General features: G+C 43.2%; 1 protein-coding gene across 4 annotated transcripts in view; it reads right to left on the reverse strand.

Moving 5' to 3' along the window:
* The window catches only part of PALM2AKAP2 (PALM2 and AKAP2 fusion), a 445,812-nt gene that overhangs the window by 299,119 nt on the left and 133,720 nt on the right, over positions 1-12,973 (reverse strand). For all 4 annotated transcript variants that reach the window (XM_075067389.1, XM_075067388.1, XM_075067391.1 and 1 more), the window contains exon 3: positions 8,106-8,236. In XM_075067389.1, coding sequence (XP_074923490.1) covers positions 8,106-8,236 — 131 coding nt within the window. The remainder of the gene's footprint in view (positions 1-8,105; positions 8,237-12,973) is intronic.

A 12,973-nucleotide genomic window follows, 5' to 3' on the forward strand; every position in this document is an offset into this window, starting at 1 on the left:
GAAAATCTAATAAAGAACCGGAAAAAGAAAAAGTTAAACATTGTTTGCCTTGATTTTTTCAACTCTTTTCAGCAAAGGATCAGATTCTGATACCCTCACCTCCCGTGGGTGGGCCTTACTGTATATGTGGTCCTAAAGATTTCAGAGGGTCCACTTGTGGAGTAAGTTGCTATTCAATGTGAGAAAACGTGTCAGGAAATTCCAACTCTTAACAACAGTGGTCTGTGTTAAATTATGGCTGTGAAACGTGGACATTCAAATAACTGGCAATAAAGAGACTACTAGTCTTCAAATTATGAAGTTATAGAAGAATTCTGAAAACATGATAGATAGCTTACGTAACCAACAAAAAGTATTGGAACTCAACAAACACTGGTCAGAGATCTTATGAGGAGAAACGTTCGATTTGCAGGACACATTTTAAGAGGTTCACAGCCGATGCATGTTTATGGGCACTGGAAGGGAAAGCTGATGGCAGAAGAACATGAGGCAGAAAAAAAAAGACCTTGGATGGACGATGTGGATCAAAAGGACTAGTCATCCACAAAGAGATCAGCAGGGGATTGTATAGAACGGGCTACTATGGTTGCAAACCTCCAGTAATGGAGATGCCACATTAGAAGAAAAAGAGAGATGTCAGACTCTGAGCCGTAGGCTGCAAGTGGCCATGCAATTACCTTGATAATATTAGTGTCATCTTCTACCATTGAGCTCCATGCATACATGCTAAGTTTGCTTCTGATATAAGGAGAGGGACAATCCTCCCCAATGATCTCTCACCAGACCTTTTCCCACTTCCTTAGCTGTCTCCTGTCACAAAGGGAGAGACACCCCTCCCCAAATGCCTTGTTCCCCATCTCATGTAAAAGGATGGGATTCCCAGATTTTGGTCCTAATCTTCCAGGCAATTTAAAGTAAAACAGTCAGATTAAAAATCATGGTTTTTAGAAATGTTTCCTTTCCTTTGTTGCAAATAACATTGTGCTATGAATTCGCACAAAAGGAATGGCACTGACTTAACGGAAGAGCTTTAGGGTGAGATTTTCAGTAGCACTGAGCGCTGGCCTAAGTCTACTCCAATCAAACAGCCTGGGTTCTAGGCCCCAGCTTTTACAGAAAAATCCAGAGCCAGCTCTAACACTGCCCAAGGGTAGAGATATATGCCAGCCCCTGACATCTCAGGAAAACAGACCCGTGTGGGACTTTAACGTCAAGCTGGTATGCAGCAGTATCTATTCTGGCACTGTATTTGGAGTGCTTGCCAAGCCTTGGTGTTTATTTCTGACCTGGAAAGGCACAGTGAAATCTCTTACAACATAGTGTCTCTTATTTTAAACAAGCAGTAAGTAGCAGTAGTAGTAAGAGATAGGTTTCAGAGTAGCAGCTGTGTTAGTCTGTATCCATAAGAAGAACAGGAGTACTTGTGGCACCTTAGAGACTAACAAATTCATTTGAGCATAAGCTTTCGTGGGCTACAGCCCACCTCATCAGATGCATAGAATGGAACATATACAAAGATTATATATATACATACAGAGAAGATGCCATACCAGCTCTAAGAGGCTAATTAATTAAGATGACCTGTTATCAGCAGGAAAAAGACTTAGTAAGAGAGTGACCCTTATGAACATGTTAATCTGAGTGAAAGAAACTGAATGCTCAGTAAACAACAGGCAGGTTCTGCTGCAAACTGGTGGGGATGAGCGGGTGCTTCTCATTTGTTAAAGTTGGCACCTGAGGCTAACTGCCAGTAGATGACAATAACCCAGTTGCCCTGTTCTTTGCCCTGAACTTTACCTATTCTCCAGTGGGACTCTGCCCCGCACTTCACCCCTGGCTAAGCATGTGTGTTACAGGATTCCTTTCACAGATGCCTCAATACTGCAGCTGTTCAGCACTCACCCATCAGACACAGCCCGAATCTCTAATGGAGAACCAAGGTCCCTGGCACACTGGGCATATGATGCAATGACAGTCTGACCCCTCTGGTTTGTCGTATAATCAGACAATAGTTTTCCCCTGCTTTTGGTTATCTAGTACAGCCAAACTCCAGTCTGTCTAGTTAAGTGGTTTGGGCCAGCTCCATCCATAAAGGACAGGGTCTCTCTTTAGTAGCATGCTTCCAAGGGAAAAAAGGCCCTGATCCAGCAAGGTACTTAAGCTTGTGCTTACCTGTAAGCATATAGGTAGTCCCTATATGAAGTCATGTGACTAAGCATCTTGCTCCAGCGTATTACCACGCAACTCCTCCCATCGCTCTCAAGTCTCTAATGTGTTCTGGCTACTGGGACATATCCTGGGCTAAAGCCCAGCATCTCAAGGCTCTCCCCTGGCTGGGTGGTGACACAAAACCGAAATCAGCATTTAAGGATGTTTGCAGTTCTTTCTGCTTCCCTTCTCTAGGTCACATTCCTGCTGTCTTCTCCTTTCTCCACCACTCATAAGAACATCCATACTGGGTCAGACCCAGTGATTTCCCTACATCCCCTCTGAATTTCCCCAACACCCCCCCCCCCCGCAAGTTTTTTGAACTAGTTACATGCCAAACCTGGTAGCTGAAATTTGCGACTTTGTCCTCACCCACAACTATTTCACATTTGTAGACAATATATACCTTCAAGTCAGCGACACTGCTATGGGTACCCGCATGGCCCCATAGTATGTCAACATTTTTATGGCTGACTTAGAACAACACTTCCCTAGCTCTCATCACCTAATGCCCCTACTCTATTTGCGCTACATTGATGACATCTTCATCATCTGACCAGAAAGAGCCTTGAGAATTCCATCATGATTTAACAATTCCATCCCACATCAACCTCAGCCTAGACAATCCACACAAGCAGTCCGTTTCCTTACACTACAATGCTAATAAGCGATGGGTCACATACATCCCCTTATACCAGAAACCTATCACGCTAACTTACCTACAGCCTCCAGCTCATCCAGGGACACCACCATCGATCCATTGTCTACAGCCAGCTCTAAAACAAACCGCATTTGCCGCCATCCCTCAACAAGACAAACACCTACAAGCCATCTCTACAAGCATTCTACAACTACAATACCACTGCTGAGTGAAAAAACAGATTGACAAGCCAGACGAGTACCGAATCACCTACTACAAGACAGGCCAAAAATAGAAATAACAGAATGCCACTACCATTACCTTAATCCCCCAACTAAACTCTCCAGCCATCCTAAAGATCTACAACCTATCTGAAGATGATCCCTCACTCTCCCCAATCTTGGGAGACAGCCTATCCTTGCTTACAGACAGCCCCCCAACCTAAGCAAATACTCACATGAACCACACAACCACAGAACCAAACACTTAACCCAGAATATCTTGCAAACAAGCCTGATGCCAAGTCTGCATATCGTATTTCAGTACCCTATAGACCCAATCACAGTAAGCCACACCATCAAGGGGCTCACTCACCTGAATCTACAATGATAACGCATATTGCAGCAATGCCCCTCTGCATGTATGTGTCAAACCCCGAACAGTCTCTACGCAAAAGAATAAAATGACACAAACCTGACCAGGAATCTAACATTCAAAACAGTAGAGAGCACACTTCACCTCTCTGCCATTCAGTAACAGATTTAAAAGGTGCAGTTGCAAACAGAAAAGCTTCCAAACAACTTCCAATCTAGAAACTGCTAACTTGAATTAATATGCAAAATCTAATGCAATCAATTTAGAGCTTAAATAGAGATAGAATGCTGAGCCATTACACACATTGACTCTATTTCCCATGATAAGTATCCTCACACTTCTTGTTAAACTGCCTAACATGGGCTACCGTGATTATCACTACAAAAGATTTTTATTCTCCTCTGCAATAGCGCATCTTAATTAATTAGCCCTTAGAGTTGTTGTGCAACTTCCACCTTTTCATGTTCTCTTTTATGATTATATCTCCTCATAAAGTTCCATTCTAGTATCCAAAAGTGGCCCACAAAAGCTTATGCTCAACTACATTTGTTAGTCTCTAAGGCCACAAGTACTCCTGCTTCTTTTGAGAACAACTAACCGGCTGCTAGTTGAAAAACATCCAGGTTTAGCTGACATGTTGAAATAAGAATAAAATTGAAACATTATACATACTTTAATAAGCTATACAGTGTATGACATAAAATATGTGTATCTAAAGTATAATAAATTCGAAAAGATAACGATAGACTAGCTTCTTTATACAGCTGTTGTTTTTTCATGGACAAATTCACATGCATTCATTTGGGATGTTGGCAATCCGGAATAATTTCAAATATTAAAAGTCTAATAGCTCTCCCTGACAGCTAGAGAGGTGGAGAAGGCTTCAGACCAGATTGTATTTACATTCACACCTAATCTATCTAGGTATCCAGAAACAGAGATGTGATGCCCAATATAGATTTGGCTGTGGTGGTTCAATCCTTGAAATGGGGATAAGTGGTGAGGAATAAATGTTATAGTGTTCTTATTAGTATGGAAGAAAGGGGCGTTCTTAACTGTACTTAGCCTGTGTGATTAGGGCATTCAGAGAGGTGGGCGACTGTCCCTCCACTTTTAAAGAGAGAGTTGATTAGGCTCCATATAGATAGTCTTATGTGCTGTTAAGGACCACTGCAGCTGAACATCACTTATAGATCAGGTCTATTGTGCTTAGTCCTGTGTGGGACAGGTTCCGTGGTACGTGTGTGGCATAAGAACAGCCCAACTGCACTAGCAGTGAGTTTCCCCACTGAGAGGCGTCAGCTAAATCCTGAGAACTGATGAACCTCAGGACCAACTACACATAGTCACAGTTGGCGGGGCACAGAAGTGACGCACAAAGGGCCATGCAACAGTATGGTGGACGACTGTGAACGTGCCCCAAACCCCCAAACCTGCCACCTTAGCAAGGAGGTGAGTCACGGAGGACGAGTAATGTGCTTCTTCCCCCCACCTGGGAGAGTGAACTCACTGTGAAAAAGCACTTTATAAACTCTGAGTCTCCACTGACCAGGCAACACTGGTGAGGGGTGCATGGAGGGAAGTGAGGCACATTAAAGAAAACATTTGTTTGTTGGATATATTTTAGTGACTTTGATCTCAGAATGCATTAGATTTGCTGGAAGGAAAACTACATAATAGTTCCTAGTTAGGTCAGATTTTACATCATTATTTGCCAAGGTTGTTATCTCACATTGTTTGCTATTTTGAGGAGGTCATCTGTTGGGATTCTGGATCTAAACATTTATATATAATAATTTTTACATAGAATGTATACTGGGCAAACAATGACACATACCATCATCTGTCTTCCGACGGGTCAAAGCCAGGTGCTTCGAGGAAGGAAGAACAGCGCTAATCATCAAGTGATCCACGCCGTTGCCCATTCCCAGCTTTGCAAGCAGGCTAGGACACTCACAGCCATGGTTGTTGCATCCCTCTCATCCTCGCTAATAGCCACTGATGACCTATTCTCCATGAATTTATCTAGTCTTTTTAATCCCTGTTTATAGTTGTCTTCACAGATCCCTGCAAAGAGTCACGTGACTTTATGTTGTGTGAACGTACTTCCTTTTTAAAAAAAACAACCAAACCTGTGCCTATTAATTTCATTGTGTGACTGCTATTTATTTATGAAGATTAATCAATTCCATTCATTTTCTCATTACCAGTCAAGATTTTATAGACCTCTATCATATCCCCCCTTAGTCATCTCTTTTCTAAGCTGAAAATTCCCAGTCATTTTAATTTATCCTCCTGTTTCATACCCCTAAACATTTTAGTTGCCCATCTCTATACCTTTTCCATTTCCAATATATCTTTTTGGGGATGGGGAAACCAGATCTGCACACAGTATTCAATATGATATTTTCTGTCTTATTATCTATCCCTTTCTTAAAAAAGAAAAGGTTTCAGAGTAGCAGCCACGCTAGTTTGTATCCACAAAAAGAATAGCAGTACTTGTGGCACCTTAGAGACTAACAAATTTATTTGAGCATAAGCTTTCGTGGGCTACATCCGATGAAGTGGGCTAGAGCCCACGAAAGCTTATCCTCAAATAAATTTGTTAGTCTCTAAGGTGCCACAAGTACTCCTGTTCTTTTTAAAAAAGCAAACAGAATGTTGGGAATCATTGACTGCCACTGCACATTGAATGGATGTTTTCAGAGAACTATCCACAATGACTCAAAGATCTCTTTCTTGAGTGTTAACAGCTAATTCAGACTCCTTCATTTTGTATGTATAGTTGAGATTATTTTCCAATGTGCATTACTTTGCATTTATCAACATTGAATTTCATCTGCCATTTTTGTTGCCCAGTCACCTAGTTTTGTGAGATGAGATCCCTTTGTAACTTCTCAGTCTGCCTGGGACTTAACTATCTTGAATAGTTTTGTTTCATCTGCAAATTTTGTCACCTCACTGTTTACTTATTTTTCCAGATCCCTTATGAATATGTTGAACAGTAATGGTCCCAGTACTGACCTCTCAGGGATACCACTATTTCTCTCTCTCCATTCTGAAAACTGATTATTTATTCCTACCCTTTGTTTCCCATCTTTTAACCCGTTACTGATCTGTGAGAGGACCTTCCCTCCTATCCCAAGATGGCTTACTTTTCAAAGGTCAATTTAAATTAAATACTTTTTTTTAATTTGTATTTTTTTTAGAAATCTAGACCTGTTATGTGCTTTGGTGTAACTTGCATTATTCTTATGTTAAATTTGCATCATTGTAACAAAACATTTACTTTATTCATCTCTCTTTTAAATATCTCATTGGTCCTGACACCCCCCCTGTAAATTCAAACACCCCCCCTAATTTCAATTCCTGGGGAAACCACTGGTCAGACCAATAGCCTGTCTAGCCCAGTATCTGCTGATGGTGGTCAGTGCCAGAGCTTTGGGGGAAGTGTACAGAACAGAACAGTTGGTGCGATCCACCCCTGTCTTCTGGCAGTCAGAGGTTTAGAGTCACCCCAAGCATGGGGCTGCAGCCTTGACTATCTTAGCCAGTAGCCACTGATAGACCTATCTTCCATGAACTTCCCCCTTACACCTGCCTCAATGGGATCTCGTGAGAGGGGTCTAGCTGTCAAAGGAACTTGTTCCATATATTAAGAATTCAGGTCTTCAGAGAGGTCTTGATCCTTGTTATCCCTTCACTCTAGTGGCCAGGTGTCGCTGTGGCAGAGGAGGGAACTGGTGCACACAGAGGCTAAGTGACTTACTCATGGGCACACAGGAAGGCCTGTGTCAGAGCAAGGAATTGAAACCAGGTCTCCCACCTCCTAGTGCTCTCACCTTCAGGATCAAGACCACTCTGCAGACCTGAATTGCAAATGCATGAAGACTGTGGGGAAATCTTATGCTGGCTCTGTGCTGACTTCAGCAACTCAGGATTTACACCAGCATAACCTACCGAAGAATGTGGCCTTTGAGCTTGCTCTCCAGGAGGAAAAGCATTTGCTCTTCTTGGTTTTAGAACACATCATTTGAAACAAAAAAAGCAAATTGGTGTAATGAGAAATTGATTAAAAAAAAAAAGGGTAGGGGCCAAGTTCTGCAGTTGAAGGCACCCATACAATTCCCTGGATGAGATTCTCTGTGTACAGGACCAACACCAGTGTTTTTGGTGCCCGAGGCGCACGGCCATTTCACTGCCCTGCGTGCTGCTCCTGCGGCTCCGGTGGAGCTGCCGCAGGCATGCCTGCGGGAGGTCCACCAGAGCAGTGGGACCAGCAGACCATCCGCAGGAACGCCTGCGGGAGGTCCAGCGGAGCCGTGGGACCAGCGGACCCTCCGCAGGCACACCTGCGGCAGGTCAACCGGAGCCACCTGCCGGCCACCCGGCAAAATGCCCCCTCCTCCAATAATCCTGGTGCCCTAGGCAATTGCCTAGGTTGCCTAAATGGAAGCGCTGGCCCTGTCTGTGTAGTCAATTACACCAGTGCAAAGCAGAATAGTGAGCAGCGTGTACACACTTTTTGCACTCACTGTGCACTGATGTCATGACTACAGGAGGCACAAGGCAATGGAGAATCTGGCCCAGTTGATGGGAAGCCACGCATGCACAACAGAAGGCAGAATTTACCCCTGTGAAAGTAAAGGAAAACTGCACCTACCTGTGGATGTTGTCTTCAAGCTTTTTCACTTTGAGCTCATCCTCTTCTGACTGCCTCCTTCTGGCTTCTTCTTCTTCTGCTGAGCCAGCAGGAATACCCTGCAGCAGCCATTTTTCTCGAAGAGCTTTTGACTACATGGAAAATAAAAGAGAAGAGTCGTAAGAAGGAAAACTGTATTCCCTGACCTGGAAGAGAAGCCAAATCTGCTTTTAAATATTTGATAGCCCTCACTGAATCACTAATTAGCACCTTAAATATTATACACATCATACACACTAGCTAATCCTTGAGGGGTTTATCCAGATGTCAGGTCAGCCAGAAGTCAGAGTGTCAGTTTTACAGTATATACAATTGCGCCACTGATTATTTTTAATTGCTAATGAAAACTGAATTTCCAACCACTCAAACTAACCACTCCTAGAAGAAGTGAAATCCCAGCCCAGATATAGGCCATTTTATGAGCTATAATGCAAGGGCTCGGAGGGATAGCCACATAAAATGCTTACAGAATCAAAAGCAAAGAGCGATGCTCCAACAAAAAGCAGTGGGATCTAAACATAACATGCTTTAGAAAAGTGAAGACGTTTAAGGCTATGGATGTTCATTGTAATTTTTTAAAATATATTTACCAAAAGCAGTGCCTATGGAAATGCTCACAATCTCCTAGCCAAACCAAGACAAAAAAAATCTTACATCAGTATGTGCTAGTTTGACAGCAGCTGAGTAATGAACAGCACCCCAGGACTGTGGTAACAAGTGGCAGTAGCACAGACTCATTAAGATGGTACTTTGGATTCTCACCATATTTTCCATATATTTCCTCCTCAGCTTATCAGAATTAGTACAGTCTCATCTGGAGTGAGCTCCTACCCAGTAGCTGTCATCCAATGAGATACACACTGGTGAATCTACAGGTGGTAAGATACACTTAGGTGTCAGTACGCCTAAAGCACACCAGCCCATGCCTTCTCACTAACCCCTCTCTCCCGCTGGTCCGATATACATGTTGTAGAAGAGGGTAGACAAGATGGAATGCCAGACAACAGCACCTTTAGGAATGAAGGCTAATTGTCCGATGCCAGCCTCTGGGAAAGAAAAAGGAACAAGGAGGAAATGGAGCTGCCTCGTTTACTATTGCTACAGTCAGTCAGTGCGTCAACAAGACATCAAGATTAGTGGTATCAGAGACAGCGTATAGATCTCACTTTATCAGCATGGTCACAGAGAATAGAATTTTCAAAAGCACCTAAGTGATTTAGGAGCACACGTCCCAGTGACTCTCAAAGGAACTTGTACTCCTAAGCCATTTCAGTGTTTTTTCACCTCAAAGTCCCCGTTAGTACCCGGGCCAAGCTGGGGAAGCTAATGATCCAACCAACAGACCAAATTCGGTGATGAATCCTGGTCACGTGCCACCTGTGGCATATTGCACATATGCTAAGAAGAAGTACTTTTAAAAATCCCACCCTTAATCTTCATCCATTGCCAGTAAGATATCATTTACCAAACTCACCAGTGCAGTTCCTGTTCCATACCTAGATCTGTACCCAAACTAACATGGATCAAGAAGATCTGAGGCATCTCACTATTCAGAGTCATCCAACAGCTAGACTCATAGACTTATAGACTTTAAGGCCAGAAGGGACCATCATGATCATCTAGTCTGACCTCCTGCATATTGCAGACCAAAGAATCTCACCCACCCATTCCTGTAATAGGCCCATAACATCTGGCTGAGTTATAGAAGGCTTCAAATCTTCATATAAAGACTTCAAGTTACAGAGAATCCACCATTTACTCTAGCTCAAGCCAGCAAATGACCCTTGCCCCACTCTACAGAGAAAGGCAAAACTCCTGCAAAGTCTCTGCCAATCTGACCTTGGGGAACATTCCTTACCATCCCCAAATATGGTGATCAGTTAGACTCTGAGCATGTGGGCAAGATCCACCAGCCAGACACCTGGAAAGAATTCTCAGTAGAAACTCAGAGCTTTCCTCATCTATTGTCCCATCTCCAGCCATTGGAGATATTTGCTAATAGCAGTCGTGGATGGGCCATCTGCCATTGTAGGCAGTCTCATCACATCATCCACTCCATAAACTTATCAAGCTCAGTCTTGAAACACATTACATTTTTTTTACCCTCACTTGGAAGGCTGTTCCAGAACTTCACTCATCTGATGGTTAGAAACCTTCATCTAATTTCAAGCCTAGACTAGTTGACGGCCAGTTTATATGCCACCCTTCTCTGTTTTTATGCCACCCTTTGTTATTATGCCACCCTTCTCTGTTTCAACTAGATTAGATACAAAACGAAAGTGAGTCAGATTGTCAGTATCAAGTAATGGTTTCTTCAGCAAAGGTTACACAATAGCCTGGCCACCTGCACTCCCAAAGGGCCAAATTTCTCTAGGTCACAGTGAGCAGCGCTTACTCCACGTATAGCTCAGCAGAAGTCAATGGGATGGATCTGAGTGGAAAATTACTACCTGGCATGCGTAAAGGTATCAGAATGCAGCCCTAAGGGCTGTGCGGACCATCTCCACCAGAAATGAACCCAGACTTTTCCAGTGCCATTCACTAGCTAGAAGGATAGGAGTCCAAACAGCAGGTTGCAGAATGAAGCAGCCCTGGCTGATTTTGTTAGCCTCATGGGCCTGAATCTACCCAGAAGAGACTTAATGTTTGTCCACTCCAAGTCCCACCCTGCATCTGATTTTATTCACAACGTAACCAGCAATTTCCTCGCAATGAGAGAGGTTTGTGTCAGTCACCCAGTGAAAGCAGAGTGGATTGCTCTGCTGTCTACCACTTCAAATCCCCTGAACTAATGGAGGGGGTGAAGAATCTCTCTTGCCCCTGCACAGCTGCAGTATAAACATTAAAAACCCCTTAATTTTGTAATTGGTCAGCTTCCACCTGAAACATCCACTGCTGGCGTTCCAGCTCTCTTGCTACATTTGTACTGGTCATCTATGCCACAGATAACCTGTGTGGGTGAAACCAGACAAGATGGTGCTTATTAATGGCCAATGATTATTTCTGCATCCTGCCAAATACTCCAGTGTGGTTTGCCAGAGAAACCTATTCTGTGACTTTGGGAAAAACTCCATGACACAGGGCTAATTTCAAATCACATCTGGTCTAGAAAGTGACAAGGTATGTACGTTTATCCCTTCTGCAGTCTACAAAGTGAAGTCATTAAAGGAAATTGACAATTCAAATAGGTTTAAATTCAAAGGCTGGCCAAACCTGCGCCATTAGACTTTTTACTGAAGTGCTGAGGTTCTAGGTATTACAGAACCAGATTTGTGGAAACTCAGTATAAAAACAAACAAACTGCTTTTTGGTAGTAAAGAAAAAGATCATTCATATGTTTGTGGCCAGACAGACAGACAGACTCACATGCACACACAACCTGTGCATCAGCTATTTGATATCCCTGGGTGATCTATTGCATATTGGAGAAGCAGATTTTAATGTGATAGCTTGCACAGAAGTAATGTAAAATGAAAAAGCAAATGAGACTTTATAAACAACCCCAACTCCCATTAGCTTCATTGAGCTATGGATCAGGCCCCTTACACCTTAAAAAATAACCCCTCCCATTCATAGAACAGATGATTTCCAATGCTGTAAATGTGGTGTCAGATACAACTGAATGTCGCGAGTTTTGCCATTGACATGAATTGTTCTCCAGGCCACTAATCTACCTTCTAGTTGTGCCTTCCTCCAACAATAATTGATACTTTATACTTCAGAAGAAAGCAAAATCATCGGCTCAGTTGTGCCATGCTATGCATGGAGGCGTGGAGTGAGAGTGTTTGGGGGTTATTTTCTCTGAACCCTGACTGTAAATCATTCTGTTCCTGATTTAGAAAAGTATTTAAGGACATGCTCAAGTCCCACTGACATTAGGTGCAGGCTTAACTGCTTTACTAAATTGCCCTCAGGTATGAGATTATATTAAACATGCCTCTCTAGCTATTATTAATAGACATATAATTATCCAGCCCTTTAAAAAAAATCCAGCTCCCAATGAGTAATGCGTTCCACAGGTTAGCTGTGCTTGAGACATTCAGCATTTCTTTGCATTAGTTTGCGGTGTACTGTCTTTTAATTTCATTCCTCTGACAAACTGTGCGGGGAACTGGGGCTCGAACCCAGACGGGACTTCCGATTGCTGTGCTTTAAGGGATGGGCCATAGTGCTGTGAAACGGTTCGACATGTCACACTATCTAAAACCAGCGCCATCTTTTACAGCAGTGCATACGTCTTAAAACCAGGCACAGGTGCACACAGATTAATTATAATGAAATCCTTGAGTGGTTCTTAGCCAGGGGTACACGCATCCATGGGGGGTATGCAGAGGTCTTCCAGGGGCACTCAACTCATTTAGATCAGTGTTTCTCAACCAGGGGGTTGCAGCCCCGGGGGGAGGTGTGTGTCACGGGACAGGTTTAGGGGGATAGCAAGTGCAGGGTCGTCATTAGAGGGTGGCAAGCGGGTCAACTACCCAGGGCCCCACACAACAGGGGGCCCCGTGAAACTCAGTTACATGCTTTAGCCCTGCCAGCTGGGGCCCAGGCTTCAGACAAGGCTCACAAATGAAAAACAGGCTCAAGTATCATATTTATATTCCAACTGATTTATTTTATAATGATATGGTAAAAATGAGAACTAAGCAATTTCTCAGTAATAGTGCGCGGTGACACCCATGTATTTTTATGTTTGATTTTGTAAGTAAGTCGGTGAAACCTGGGCTATGCAAGACAAATCAGACTCCTGAAAGGGGTACAGTAGTCTGGGAAAGGTGGAGAACCAGCGTGGTAGAGGTAGGGTTGCCATTTTTGGTCGGATGCATTCC

The sequence above is a fragment of the Chelonoidis abingdonii genome, chromosome 6 (genome assembly GCF_003597395.2).
Source record: "Chelonoidis abingdonii isolate Lonesome George chromosome 6, CheloAbing_2.0, whole genome shotgun sequence".
NCBI classification, from domain to species: Eukaryota; Metazoa; Chordata; order Testudines; family Testudinidae; genus Chelonoidis; species Chelonoidis abingdonii.